A 14,712-nucleotide genomic window follows, 5' to 3' on the forward strand; every position below is an offset into this window, starting at 1 on the left:
TTAATAAAATTAAGAATATTTAAACTTGTAATCGATGTTAATAATATGTTATATCATGTAAATGTTTGATATTTTAAATTTTATGAAATTTTAATTATTAATATAATATGTCACGTGAATTAGTAGAATTTTTTAAATAATTTTAAAAAAAATAACTCGACAACCTAATCCAATCCTACCGTTGATTAGATTGTGAGTAATATTTGAATTACTCGGATCACCTACTCGATCAAGTGAATGGTCTAAAAGAATTTGGCAACTCAGCTCACTCAATTCGTGCACACTTCTTAATTAATTTTGTGTATATAATTAATTTTGGTAATTCTTTTTGTTATAAAAAAGAAAATATCATTCTCACCGGCTAATTCCTTATTTAGTAATCCTAATAAAGGAGTCCTTAATTTATTGATATGGATGGAGGGGTCGTTGGAAGAGTGGTACCATGTTAAATAGCCATCCAAGCTCCATTTTTTAAAATATTATATTTTTTTAATTCATCGTTGAAAATGTGACTAAAGATTATAAGGTATATATAAGTAAGAGATATTCTAAAGATATAAGTCATGCACCGGGTTTTTCTGTTTAACGAGGTTGTAACAACCCTAAATTTCTACTTATTCAAAGTCGTTACTAATGTATTGTACTCTTCTAAAATGTGGAATATAACTTTTGAAAGAACATCTCATCTTTAGTATAAATGTCGAAAACATTTAAGACATCTTGTATCTCTAGAAAACACCGTCATGGTCTTACGTGTTTAAACACCAAATACTGAAATTTAGAGAAAATAAAAACAAATATGAAATTATTTAAAACAATGAAATGCAAAACAACTTATTCTAACCTAAGACTATGAATTTAAATATGAGTTTATCCTATGCACGTGCCATAGTCTCTGCTCACGATGTCGCAGTCATCCGTACATGTGCGTCTTGCCTTTACCTGAAAAATGATGTGATACACAGTGTAAGTATTTCGAAGAATACTCAATAAGTGACTCCAATATAGGGGGTCATGCAAATGCAAGCAAATACAATCATGTTCTTGGGACCTATGTTTATCTCATCTAAGTAGCCTCCAGTCTTGGACTACTATGGATGTATGGTACTTCCCTACACACGACCCACGTGTGAGTGTGAATCTCCAAGGAGCTCGCACACCCCCTAGACCCTCTCTGGTCAAGCTACTCTATACTGACATCCGGAGGTCAGCGGAACCCCTAGTGTTACGCTCCTCATAAACACCCTCATCATCATATTGTGCACGTCCGCACTCATCATCTCTAGGGGAAGTATCTCTATGCTTATGAACATACAACATGCATGAGATCCCTCTAAATTTCATCTTATCATCTCTTATGACACAACCCTCTAGTCTCATCTTTTTGTTACATCAAGTAACACATGCTCGTTAATATATTTATATTATATCATTTTCATGTTCTTAGGGTTGTGTCCTATGTCAGTCTATCGACATGATGCAATACGATACTCATCATCATATAGCATGCTTAATATGAAAAACATCACCATATTAACACAAACGTCATGTAGTCATCATATCGCCATAAAGTACATCAAGCATATCAAGTACGTCATACATTGAACTATATATATTACACACATCATCAAGTATCATAACTCATAGATCATCATGTACTAGTATAGTTATTGTTATTTAATTTCTAACTAAAATCCAAATAAGGTAACAAAATCAAGAATAAAATAGATTTAACTAACTAATCTAACAATTTGTGACATCCTAGGATAAATCCACCTAAAATCATTTTAGGGAAGGAGGGTGAGAGATGGAAAGAGAGGTGGTATGTTTTTTTACCGTTGTTTAGGTGGTTCAATAGTATTGTACCACGTGTCAAATCTTTTTTTTTTTCCTTTTATTTTATGAATAACATTTTATATATTTATATTCCAAAGAAAAATAAATTTTATAAAATTTAAAATTTTGATATTTTCAAAAAGTTTATTAAAAATGAAAAAGAAAAAAATGTCATTTAGGTTATAAACCATGTTCTTTTATTTTTAGCTCTCAATTTCAATTAATTAATACAAAAATATATGAAATCTTTGTTAGTTTTAAATTAAATATATTTCACACATCATTATTTTCAACTCACAATTCTCAATTGTTTATAGAAAATAAATGGTAGTTTGCATATGATAAAAAGAAAATAAGAAGAAAATTAAATAATAAAAAAAAAATAGATATGTTGGATAATTGATGACCAAAAATAAAATATTGGGTTTCTTTTAAATTTTTTATAAATTATATTTAATTAATTAAATAAAATGTGATTGTAAATTAGAATTAGTATTATTAACGTATTGTTATACAATTTAAATAATTAATCACTAAAAAATTATTTTTACAGTGAAACATGAACTAAAAGTAATATTAAAATGAAATAATTAAATTTAATTACTAAAAATGATTAAATAAGTATAAATTAATTAAAAATATGTACAATAAATAATTATATTACAACTAAAAAATATTATTGCATAAGTTAATTGTTTTCAATCCAAATAATATTTTAAATCAAATTAATTAATTAATTATAAAATAATAATATTAATTAATTAATTAATTAGGTTATATTTTTACCCTTCCCTTCATCGCTAATACTGTTTTTGAATTTAAAAAGGCGAAAGGTGTCAGCCGAGAAATGGGGCGGCGGCGGCCAATAAGATGGAAGCCGGCTGTATATCATGTGGGAGGAGGAGGACACGTGGGAGAAAGGGATTGGGCGGTGATGAACTTGCGGCATTCAACCGGGGAGCGTAACGTGTAATTGACGCGACGTGGAGAATAATTACGTGGGTCCCACTCTGTCAATCACTTCATCATCCACCACCGTTCATTCCACTTTCCTCACGTGCATCTTAGTTCTCGCACGTGCACACCACTCTCACCTTCTCTTCCCCCTTCCATTCAAATCAATTTAGACTATTTATTATATATTTTTTAAAACATATAACTTTTTACATATATATATATATAATTTTTTAAAATCTAATTTCAAAATAAATGCGAAATAGATAATAAATAATTAAAATAAATTATAGAAATTGACACGATAATTAATGGGTAATTTATTAGGAATGCATAATTATCATCGAAAAATATGGTTAAAATTATTTACGTAATCAATTTTTAATAGTAATTCTTCGATATGGGCCCATAAAATTTAAGTGGGCCCACACCCACTAACATGAGGGCCCAAAAGAATTTAAATAATAATTTTTAAATAAATAAATAAGACTTTTGGCTGACCATTTAAGTATTGAGCTAGAAGCTTCCCACATGAGCCAAGCACTTGTGTGGGTGTGGAATTTAAAAAATAATAATAATAATAATTAAAAAAGAAAAAAGGTTATTTAATAATTAATAATAAATTTAATTTCACATCCTCCATAGAATCATTTTCTGCCTAACAACTCATCTTTATTTTAAATTTTAATAACCAAGTGACCAATACCATTGAAGCTTAGTGCTATGATGACCCATCTTTGAAAACAATGGCCAAATTCTTTCTTAATTAATAAATTAAATTCCATTCAAGTTGTGATAAATAAATAAATTATTTATTATTAATATTTTGTGGGTGCTTATGGTTTTGTGCATTCAACCAAACTTCATCTACTCTTTTGCTTATTTTTAAATGATTAATGGTTAGGGAAAATTATATTAATTGTGAGAACAAAAAGCCATTAACTAAGGTTGTTTTGTCCCCTAAATTGGACATGTGAAATGAATGAGGCTTTTTAAAGCTAAGCATCAATCAATTTTATGTGCTTAAAACAAATTTGAGAGAAAGTTCTTAAATGATGGGAATGCACTCGTCGTTCTCGTAAAGGTGTGATTCGATAACATTGTATGTACCATATGAATATATCTGTCTGTGGCTCGAATAGTGTTTAGAGGTTACTACTTTTTGACATAAAATAAAAACGGATTGTTGTAATTTATACAGTAATTTACAAGAAGTTTTGAAGAAAGTTGGGAGATTCCACGTTAGTTGGAGAGGGGAACAAAACACTCTTTACAAGTATGTGGAAACCTTTTCCTAGCAAATGCTTTTTAAAAACTTTGAGGGAATGCTTAAAAGAGAAAGTCAAAAGAGGATAATATCGACCAGCGGTGAGCTTGGAATGTTATAATTAGTATCAGAACCAAAGATCGGGCGGTATGTCTGTGAGGACACTGAACACCGAAAAAGGGTGGATTGTGAGATCCTATATTGATTGAAGAGGAGAACGAGTGCCAGCAAGGATGCTGGCCCCGAATCGGGTGGATTGATAATTTATTTGCAAACTTTATTTATTATTTTAATTCCAGAACTTCTAAAAAAGGGTGGGAAGTTACTCGCCAAAATCATTTAACTTCTTTTTTTTAGGGAACATATGATTTTAGTGAACATTTGAAGGGTAGTGGGGAGCAACTTAACAATCATGACCACTAACTTATTTTGTGGAGAGATTATGAATACCCACCTCGAGATTTTTTAGGAATGAAATTGAGTACTAAAGTTGAGGCTATTTTAGTATAATCCTTGTCATTTTCAAATCAATTTTTGTGGTAGATTGCATCCAAGTCATTCACAAGTTTGATTACGGAGTGAATCAATTTAAAACAAAGTTCGAAATCTTGCTTCTAGATCTTGATCCGTAATCTAATTCTAGCTTTTATCTCTGTGTTGATTTGAATTTTGTACAAAGAAGTGTTAATTTCTTTTCGAAGGATTCTTGTTTCAACCAGAGGTTGTATAATTGGGTTGATGATTAGGATTCTCTTAATCACTTACAAGACTCAAGATAGGGATTCAAGGTTATGTTGTGGCCCATGCCTCTTCTCACTATGCCATGCTCTAGTATCATCATTCTTATGGACATGCACCAACAAAAGGGTAAACACACAACTGTTGTTCAGACCATTCTACTTCCCTAAGGAAAACAAGGAAATTCGAGAGGTTTTCATCCAGATCTGATAGACATGTGGGCATTTTTTACTTTAAGGTCGAGTTGTAGTCCAGGATAGAGCTTTAAACCCCAAGTACCATCGTAATCACTGAGGGGAGTGCCTTGCTAGAACAATTGGATGTTTCGGCATCATGTAGTAGACTGTCCACACAAGAAGAATCTAGAGGCTAACCGTCTAGTCGAGAATTACTTGAGGGGTCGAGGAGTCCAACAACAGTAGGGGCGTGGTGTAGCTCATGCAACCACGGCCAAGAGGGATAATAAGCTCAACATTGTGGTGACGGGTACATTACCCGTCTTTGGACATTTGACATTCACGTTATTTGATTTTAGTTCAATGCGCTCCTTCAATTTTGAGAGATTTGTTGAGCAAGCATACCTAAAACTAGAAACTTTAGAGTACACACGTACAATATCCACACCTGGGGATAAACGGCTGATGGCTACCCACAGAGTTAAAGAAGGTAGTGTAACAGAGTTCGAATGGGACTTGGATGCTACTTTAATTGTTCTGAGCATGCAAGACTTCAATGTCATCCTGCGAAGGATTGGCGGGAGAGAATTGTGGTCTTATTGATTGGGAAACTACATGGTAACCTTCATAGGAGAGCTTTGTGTACAGTAAATTACATCCAAAGGTACCTCGAGAGTTGTCACAGTCGTGAAGATCAAGAAATTAATTCGCAAAGGTGCTTCGGCATTCCTAGCCAATGTGATAGTTGACTGTAGAGTTAAGAGTTACGTTGACAATTTCTTCGGTCCCCATGGTTAGAGAGTTCGAAGATGCCTTCTTTGAAGAGTTGTTTGGGCTGCCTCCGGTCAGAGAAGTCGACTTTGGGATATACTTAGAATGAGGTATCGCACCGATCTCTAAAGCACCTTACGAAACGACATCCACAAAACTCAAGGAATTGATGGAGCAACATCAAGAAATTTTAGATAAGGGTTTCATTTGACCTATTGTCTCGCTGTGGGTAGCTCCTATGTTGTTCATGGAGAAGAAGAATGGAACTTACAATTGTGTATAGGCTGCATGGAGTTGAATAAGGTCACTATTAAGAACAATTATCTATTTTGAGGACTGACGACCTATTTGATCAATTACAAGGTGCAACAATGTTCTCTAAGATTGACCTAAGTTCGGTGTATCATCAATTGAGGATCACATAGGAGGACATATCCAAGATGGCTTTTAGGAGTTGCTATGCACACTATGAGTTTATATTGATGTCATTCAGTCTTACCAATGCGTCAACGATGTTCATGAAACTCATGAACAGGGTGTTTAAGGAGTATCTCAATGCATTTATCATTGTGGTTATCGATGACATCTTGGTGTACTCTAAAGATTTAGATAGAGCATGAAGATCACGTAAAGATGGAACTGACAATCTCGTGGTATATAGAGATGCCTCGAAAAAGAGACTAGGGTGTATACTTATGCAGAATGGAAAAGTAATTGCCCACGATTACGAACACAATTACATATCATAAGAGCCTATAAAGTATCTGTTCAATTAGAAGAATTTGAATAGGAGATAGAGAGTTAGTGAAATATTATGGCATGAAGATTTTGTAACGGCTCAAGCCCACAGTTAGCAAATATTGTCCTCTTTGGGTTTTATCTTTCGCTTTCGGGCTTCCTCTCAAGGTTTTTAAAATGCATCTACTAGGGAGAAGTTTTCACTTGTAAACAATGTTTTGTTCCTCTCTCCAAACAATGTAGGATCTCATAATCCACCTCCTTTAGGGCCCGACGTTCTCGTTGACACTCGTTCCTCTCTCCAATCAATGTTCATTCACAATTCACCCTCTCCTCAGGGCCCAGTATCCTCGTTGGTACACCGCTTAGTGTCTGGCTCTGATACCATTTGTAACGACCCAAGCGCACTATTAGTTGATACTGTCCTCTTTGAGCTTTCCCTCTCGGACTTCCCCTCAAGATTTGTAAAATGCATCTGTTTGGGAAAAGTTTCCACACCTAAAAATAATTCTTTGTTCCCCTCTCCCACCAATGTGGGATCTCACATCATGCAGGAAAAGCTAATATTGTGGTGGATGCCTTGAATAGAAAAATAGTCCACATATCTGTGTTGATCACCAGGCAGAGGGAATTACACAACGAGATTTAGAGGGTCGGTACCAAAGTGGTGGTCAGAGGTGTCACCGTGCAGTTAGCACAGTTGACAATCCAGCCTACCCTCAGAAAGTATATCGTAGATACACAAACACCCGATACACACTTTTGCAAGGTCTGGGTACAACGTGTTATTATGGCAGGCTCATTTGTATATGATTAGAGGAGATCTTGAAGGAGATCTAAGACTTGAAGGGTAGTCAGAAGATATATCAAGACTCGAAGGGTAGTCAGAGAGTAGCAAGAATTGCTTGTCTAGAGCCTAAAGGAAAAGCTAGTAGATACCTATTAAGTCAAGGATGCGATAAGAGTTTACGACTAGATTGCTTATTAGGTATAAATTTTATACTCACCCTTTCTTTTATTGGTTTTCTTTAGGTGAATGATGTCACTAGTCGAGACAAAGGATGCATGGGAGCTCTATAGCCACAGAGGGTATCAACCCGAGGTGTCTAGACTGTCTACATATAATAGAATGTTTTACTTCGAAATTCATGTATTCCAATCTCATTCCCTATTTTGAAAACAGTCTTCAAAAGTGACAACTAGATTAAGAATATTAGAAGAAAACAAGTTTAAATTGGCTTCTCTCGATCCTTATCGTCTTAAATATTATCGTTGACAACTAGATTAAGAATATATTATGGAATATTTAAAATTAAAATAGAAAAAAAAATGACCATTGAAGGAGTTTAGGTTATAGAATATAGCCAAAGAATAAAAAGATAATAAAGAGGAGTTTGGTTTGGTCTTCAAAAGTGAATCTAATTCCAAANACGAGTTTACAACTAGATTTCTTATTAGGTATAAATTTTATACTCACCCTTTCTTTTATTGGTTTTCTTTAGGTGATTGATGTCACCATGGGAGCTCTATAGCCACAAAGGGTATCAACCCGGGGTGTCTAGACTGTCTACATATAATATAATGTTTTACTTCGAAATTCATGTATTCCAATCTCATTCCCTATTTTGAAAACAGTCTTCAAAAGTGACAACTAGATTAAGAATATTAGAAGAAAACAAGTTTAAATTGGCTTCTCTCGATCCTTATCGTCTTAAATATTATCGTTGACAACTAGATTAAGAATATATTATGGAATATTTAAAATTAAAATAGAAAAAAAAATGACCATTGAAGGAGTTTAGGTTATAGAATATAGCCAAAGAATAAAAAGATAATAAAGAGGAGTTTGGTTTGGTCTTCAAAAGTGAATCTAATTCCAAAACATAGTGCTTTTAAATTGCATGAAAGTGATAGAGAATATATATGGATTATTATTGATTATAATCTTTGAATTAAATTCCTCAACTTTGACTCTTTTAATTTTGAATAAAAAAAAAAATTTGCACTTGGTTGACTGCTAAAGAATTTAAAATAAAAATTCTTTGGCACCGTCTGCAATGTGTTCTAAGCAGCATCGACGTTCATTGAGCATTCTGCGTGAATTAGCTATAGTTTACGTCGGCTAAAGACTCCTCGATCCCATTTTTAGAAAAAAAAAATCATAATTAGTGTTTTTAGTTGTACTTCGGAATGTTCGAGTAAGAAACAAATACGGTATCAAACTCATTAACCTACCATTATTAGGATCGACCTATAATGACTTTTTAAGTACTGTTTTTTTCATTAAAAAAAAAAATCATTTGGAACAAGTTTTAGGTTGGATCAATATTTATCTTTTAATTTTTTAAATTTGTGTTTTTTTCTTTTATTTACACTAAATTTTTAACCAAATTTCACAAATTAAAATATTTTATATATATAAAGATTATTAATTAAAAAGAAACAAGAAGATGACAAATAAAATAATTAAAGTAGGAATTCACCTTTTGATGGCTTCATTTTGTTTCATAGTACACTTCAAATTTGTCACTTCCTCAATTTTGCAAAACTCATTAATTTTTACTCATATAAAAACCAACAAATATGTTGACGAAAAATATCAACGGGTTTGATATGACTTTTTACCATCGTTCGACGTTTGCTTATATTCAATATATAATGATGTAAGCTAACTTTGGTTGGTTAATCCAATCAGTTCATAGATGGTCGGCAAATATGTTGGTTTTAGTGATAATCTTGCACGTGTTTTAAGTGTATCTCATGAATGGATTTAAAAAACTTTGTGACTTGACTCAAATATTCTAATTTTAAATAATTATTACACTAAATTATTTTTTGAACAAGTCTAAATATTTGTTGATTTGTTTTTAGTGAATATTTAGTATACATAGGTAACAACTTAAGCCTACCGTTAATAGATATTGTTCATTTTGGCCCTTACGTATCGTCGTCAGTCTCACAGTATTAAAACGTGTCTGGCTGGCGGAGATACCTAACGGGCCAAAACGGACAATATGTGTTAGTAGTGGGCTTGAGCTGTTACAAATGGTATCAAAGATAGACAACGGGCGGTGTGCTAGCGAGGACACTAGCCCTCAAGGGAGGTAGATTGTGAGATCCGCATTAGTTTAGAGGTAATGAAGGGTGTGAAAACGTCTCCCAAGTAGATGTGTTTTAAAATCGTGAGGCTAACGACGATACGTAACGGGCCAAAGCATACAATATCTACTAGCGGTGGGTTTGGGTTGTTACAACATGAGTTTAGGTTGTTATACACACGAGACATAGATCACTTGTGCAGAAGACCTAAGAAAAATGTTTCCTTTGATGATGAAAGTAAGTCATAAGGAGGACCAGTTCTTTGCCCTAGAGTTCGAAACGATCAATAACTTTATGATCAATCTAACTTGCTTATTTTCGTTACTTATAACCAAATTAATGACCTGTAAAGAGAAGATCAACGCTCTCGTATGTTGGAGATCGTAGAAAATGAGAGAACAGTTTCACTCAAATTCTACCTTTTCAACCCGAAAAGTTTCTATATATCTGATGACGTACTAGAAAACCCTAAAACGCTTAAGCCTTTACAATAAATAAATAAATAAATAAATAAATAAATAAAAGTCACAAATGTCCACCAAATATGTAATTGGGCCTTAAGAAAGACTTAATGGGCCTTAAGAAGGACTTATTGGGCCTTAGATCCTATCCGTTACCAAAAATATTCACTTTTAGAGGGTATTCGGCCCATTTGTGAGCCCATGAAGCTGAAACCCATTTGGAGCCCAGCGGGTGTTTAAGGCCCATAGGGTTTATGAAAGAGAGAGAGAGAGAGAGAAGACAACTGTCGCTTTGGTAATGGCGCTGAGTTTTGCCGGGAAACGAAAAAGCGCGCGCAATGCCCTAATTGGCTCTTCAAATACCCATTTCTAACACAATCTCAACATCCAGCCGATTTCTCCTTCTCCCAATCCGAATCCATCCATCCGCCAAGATGATGCAGAAACGAAGAACTCTCGCTCTGAAACCCTCAAGCCGCCATGATTTTGCATCAGATCACGAGGAATACGACGACGTTTCCTGTCAGAAATGCGGCTCCGGCGACTCTCCGGCTGAGCTTCTTCTCTGCGACAAATGTGATAGAGGGTATCATCTCTTTTGTCTTTCGCCCATCCTCGTTTCCGTCCCCAAGGGATCGTGGTTCTGCCCGACTTGCTCCAACCACAAGAAGCTCCAATGTATGATGTGTTTTTCATCCGTTTGATTTTAATTTATTTTACTCGATCTGGACTCTGGAGTAGGCCTAATTTGTTCGATTTTTTTGCATGCGTTGTGGAATTGAAGACACATTGTGTATCTCCTTGTAAATTTTAATTAGTATTATGTGTTATATACGAATTGATTTATTTGTTTCCGAGCGAATCGCATTTAAAATCAAGTTCTTATTTGTTCTGTGTATTGTTCTGGTGGGTTAGGGATTTTCATAACAATTTCCTGTACATTTCTTTCGTTGCTAGTTACCGACTCAAAACAAGTTCAATTATTGATTTTCATTTTTTCTAATCGTTCTTACTCTTACTGTTCTCTTATTTTGCAGCCTTCCCTCTTGTTCAAACTAAAATTGTTGATTTTTTCCGCATCCAACGACCCGTTGACTCTCAAACGGACTTAAACCAAGGTAGAAAAGTCCTACTACTGGAGATTTGAGCTTACCGCCATCCATTTCATGGTTAAGGGTTTCTCTGGATCATGATTGAAATCTTTTTCCCTTGTATTTTGGTTTTTCAGAGAACCGAAAGAAACGAAGACGAACTGGTAGCTTAGTACTTAGTAAAAAGAGAAGAAAGCTCTTGCCATTTAAGCCGACTGCAGATACCGCGAGACGCTTGGAACAAATGGCATCACTGGCAACAGCATTGACGGCTACAGGCACAGATTTCAGTAACGAGCTTACATATATGCGTGGCATGGCACCAAGGTCTGCAAACTGCGCATCTCTTGAGCACGGAGGAATGCAGGTAAAATTGAAACTCTCAACATCTTTCATAAATGTTAGTTATCATTATTGGCCATTTGTTCAGATATTATCGCTGCTTAGTGGATAACTTTTTAGGGGGTGCCTTTGTTATTAATTGGACGCAATGGAATTTCAAATTATAGAAATGCATAGACCAAATACTACTGTCATAACAATGAATTACTGAAGGTCTTTATTCTTTAAACTATTTAAGGACCATTTTTTTCGTTTACGCTTAGTGAGACGATGATGAGATGGATAAATGTAACGATCAACTACAAAATAAGTTTCTGCCTAACTTTGTAGGATTGTTGTTTTTCAGTGCCAAAATATATGATAATCTTCTATGATGCTGACGTCTTTTGGTTACTGCATTCTAGGTTCTTCCAAAAGAGGACGTTGAAACCTTAAACTTGTGCAAAAGTATGATGGAAAGAGGAGAATGGCCTCCTCTTATGGTTGTTTTTGATCCTCGAGAAGGGTATGTGAATCTGCAGTTTCCTATGTTTTCTTCTTTCTCTTGATAGGATCATCAATTGATTCATACATTATCACAATTCACAGGTTTACTGTGGAGGCTGATAGGTTTATAAAGGACTGGACCATAATTACAGAATATACTGGTGATGTTGATTACTTGAGGAATCGAGAACATGATGATGGGGATAGTATGATGACATTACTGTCTGCGACTAACCGATCTAAAAGCCTCGTCATTTGTCCCGACAAACGTAGTAACATTGCCCGTTTTATTAATGGAATCAACAACCACACACCGTAAGCTCATCCCTCGTTTACTTCGTTTATTATCATACTCTTATGTTTGAGAAGCCTGAGAGGAATAGTTCCTCATTCTATCCTTTTCTTTTCCTTGTTTTCTCCTTTTGATTTGAGGCTGTATCTTAACGCAGGGATGGTAGGAAAAAGCAAAACCTTAAGTGTGTCAGGTTCAATGTAAATGGTGAATGTAGAGTTCTACTGATTGCAAACAGAGATATATCTAAGGGTGAGAGATTGTATTATGACTACAATGGATATGAGCATGAATACCCCACTGAGCACTTCGTGTAACCCTTTACGTTGTAAAACCCACACAATGTCTATAGATTATATAGACACAAGCTGATCGATGAAAGCCTAACTAATTGTCTGGTTAGTTCTCTAATCTTCAAAGTCCAAAACCACATGTTAGTGCAAATGTAATTGTCCAAAAATGTCAAGTGTTTCTTCTTTGATTCAATTGTCCACATGTTCTGGTTTTCTCTCTTGAATGATTTCGATTGTTAAGAACTAAAGATACTGCCCTGAGCTCAAAGAACATATTGCTGGTGAAAGGTCCATAGTATGGGCCGAGTGTTGCAGAATTTCATTCACTCTGGCCTGTCTAGATGTCTTATAGGGACAAGGGTCTTTGTGTTTGTGTTGGAATTCATTGAAGAAAACCAAAACTGTGTTGGAAAGGATGTTGCTTACTTTAAAGGTTAGGTGAAGTAGTTATGGATTGTCAGCTGGGTTTTGCTTAGTCGTGTCAACATTACCATGAACTGATCTTCATTCCTATGCACCAACCAAAGAATCATTTGATGACCTCTTTAAATTCTGGATAATTTGGGTCATCAAATTCCTTTCTCTTTGAGTTCCACTAGAAAGGGATAGATAGCTAATTTTGAAAGATAATTGTATCCCAGATGTGCCTCAGAAGCCTTTTGATTGATTGATTGATTGATTGTTTATAGAGTACTTTGTTTTGTTTTGTTTTGTTTTGTTTTGTTTTGTTTTGTTTGGTTTTTGTTTTCCTTTGGCAGCCGCTCTCTGCTTGTATCTGTGTGTTTTCCAGAGATCTCTTCCATCAGAACTCAGATCCCTATGAGTCTGCTTTTTGTGTTCATCTTTTGCATTCATTGTTTGATTATGACACAAGCTGATCTTTAAATTCAATGAAAGCCCCTCCTACCCAACTTCACTTCCTTCTTAGATATGTCAACCCATGTCTCTCAAAACCCATAAACTTTGAAGGGTCCTAGCAAAGCGACTGTTATGAGAAATTCGAAATGATTGAATCAGCAAAAAAGAGGGTCGGCCCCATAATTTGAGTGAACACCCACTTGTTAGGAATGGGCGCCACGAGACCGACCTTAATCCAGCTAGATTTTATTTATGTGTCTAGGTCAGTGACAACCGAATACTTTTAAGGAAAACCTCCAAAGATAATGACATTATATTATTTTAGGAATTCGATCTGAGGCATTAATAGTTCATGTTCTATATGGTATCGTTCAAAGTGGATGAGCAGTGGGAGGGCCGAAATAGTGCAGGGAAATGCAGCTATCAAGACCCTAAAGGCAGCACCAGATTTGTTTGGTGGGAAGCTGTCTGCACCATTCATCAGAACAACACCCATGTTTTCCATTTTGCCATTTATTCTGTCTCTCTTCACTAAGCCGTGGTACTGTATATTGCTTTAGCCATTGGCCCACACTCCCTCTCTCTCTTTTATCAACCCCCTCACAAAATTATGCCATTTTTAGCCATAAAACTCATACCCACATTTCAAATTTTATGGAGCCTCACCTCCCAGTACAGTCATCATAAGTCATGCTTGCATGTGTACGTATTTTCCAACCTCGAAAATGAGTTCACTTACATATAAGAGTTAGAACATCTTAAACGAGTGACAATGATTGCTACAGTGACTTGTAATATTTTTGTTCTGAAAAATATCCATAACAATACATGTGGTAACAGTCAAAGTCGAGTTCTAAGAGTAGGGTCGTTACATGATTTATTTATACACAGAAACGAGTGAATCTCACTAGTAATGATTGTGCGAATCTCACTAGTGATGATGCTATCAAGTCATTAAAAATAAGATCATTTTGTCTTTAAAAAAAAAGTATACCCAAAAATAAAATCAAATAATTTAAGGAGGTAACTTGTCAAAGGGTTTAATTGATATCATTAGCCAACACAATTTGACCTTTGAAACACAGTTTCACCGAAACAAAAACAAAACAAAACACATCTCCGACATTATGTCTCTTTAATCCACCACTTTTGGCTTCATCATTCTACTTTTACCCACCAAGTTTAGGCTTTAGTGGAATTTATTTTCAATATCCCATTTTAAATTCAATTAATAAATAAAAAACATAATTAATGATTCCACCCACGTTCGACCCCGACATAATTTCATGAACCGTCTTAAAATATTTTCG

At 34.8% G+C, this 14,712-nt stretch overlaps 1 protein-coding gene across 1 annotated transcript; it reads left to right on the forward strand.

Moving 5' to 3' along the window:
• The first annotated feature begins 10,361 nt into the window (after window positions 1-10,361).
• LOC111785341 (histone-lysine N-methyltransferase ATXR6-like) lies at window positions 10,362-12,732 on the forward strand. The gene is made up of 6 exons (XM_023665751.1): window positions 10,362-10,718; window positions 11,078-11,158; window positions 11,269-11,498; window positions 11,878-11,978; window positions 12,062-12,274; window positions 12,409-12,732. Exons 1-6 carry the CDS (start codon window positions 10,475-10,477, stop codon window positions 12,566-12,568), a joined length of 1,029 nt encoding a protein of 342 aa, XP_023521519.1. The 5' UTR covers window positions 10,362-10,474; the 3' UTR covers window positions 12,569-12,732.
• The last annotated feature ends 1,980 nt before the right edge of the window (window positions 12,733-14,712 follow it).

The sequence above is a fragment of the Cucurbita pepo genome, unplaced genomic scaffold (assembly GCF_002806865.2).
Source record: "Cucurbita pepo subsp. pepo cultivar mu-cu-16 unplaced genomic scaffold, ASM280686v2 Cp4.1_scaffold000456, whole genome shotgun sequence".
NCBI lineage: Eukaryota > Viridiplantae > Streptophyta > Magnoliopsida > Cucurbitales > Cucurbitaceae > Cucurbita > Cucurbita pepo.

What these genes read in the sequence shown, in the direction of transcription:
- LOC111785341 (XM_023665751.1), top strand. Translation starts at nt 10,475, where the DNA reads ATGATGCAGAAACGAAGAACTCTCGCTCTGAAACCCTCAAGCCGCCAT. An exon ending in TTGAGCACGGAGGAATGCAG is followed by an intron (nt 11,499 to 11,877) that starts GTAAAATTGAAA and finishes ACTGCATTCTAG; the next exon opens with GTTCTTCCAAAAGAGGACGT. An exon ending in GGAATCAACAACCACACACC is followed by an intron (nt 12,275 to 12,408) that starts GTAAGCTCATCC and finishes ATCTTAACGCAG; the next exon opens with GGATGGTAGGAAAAAGCAAA.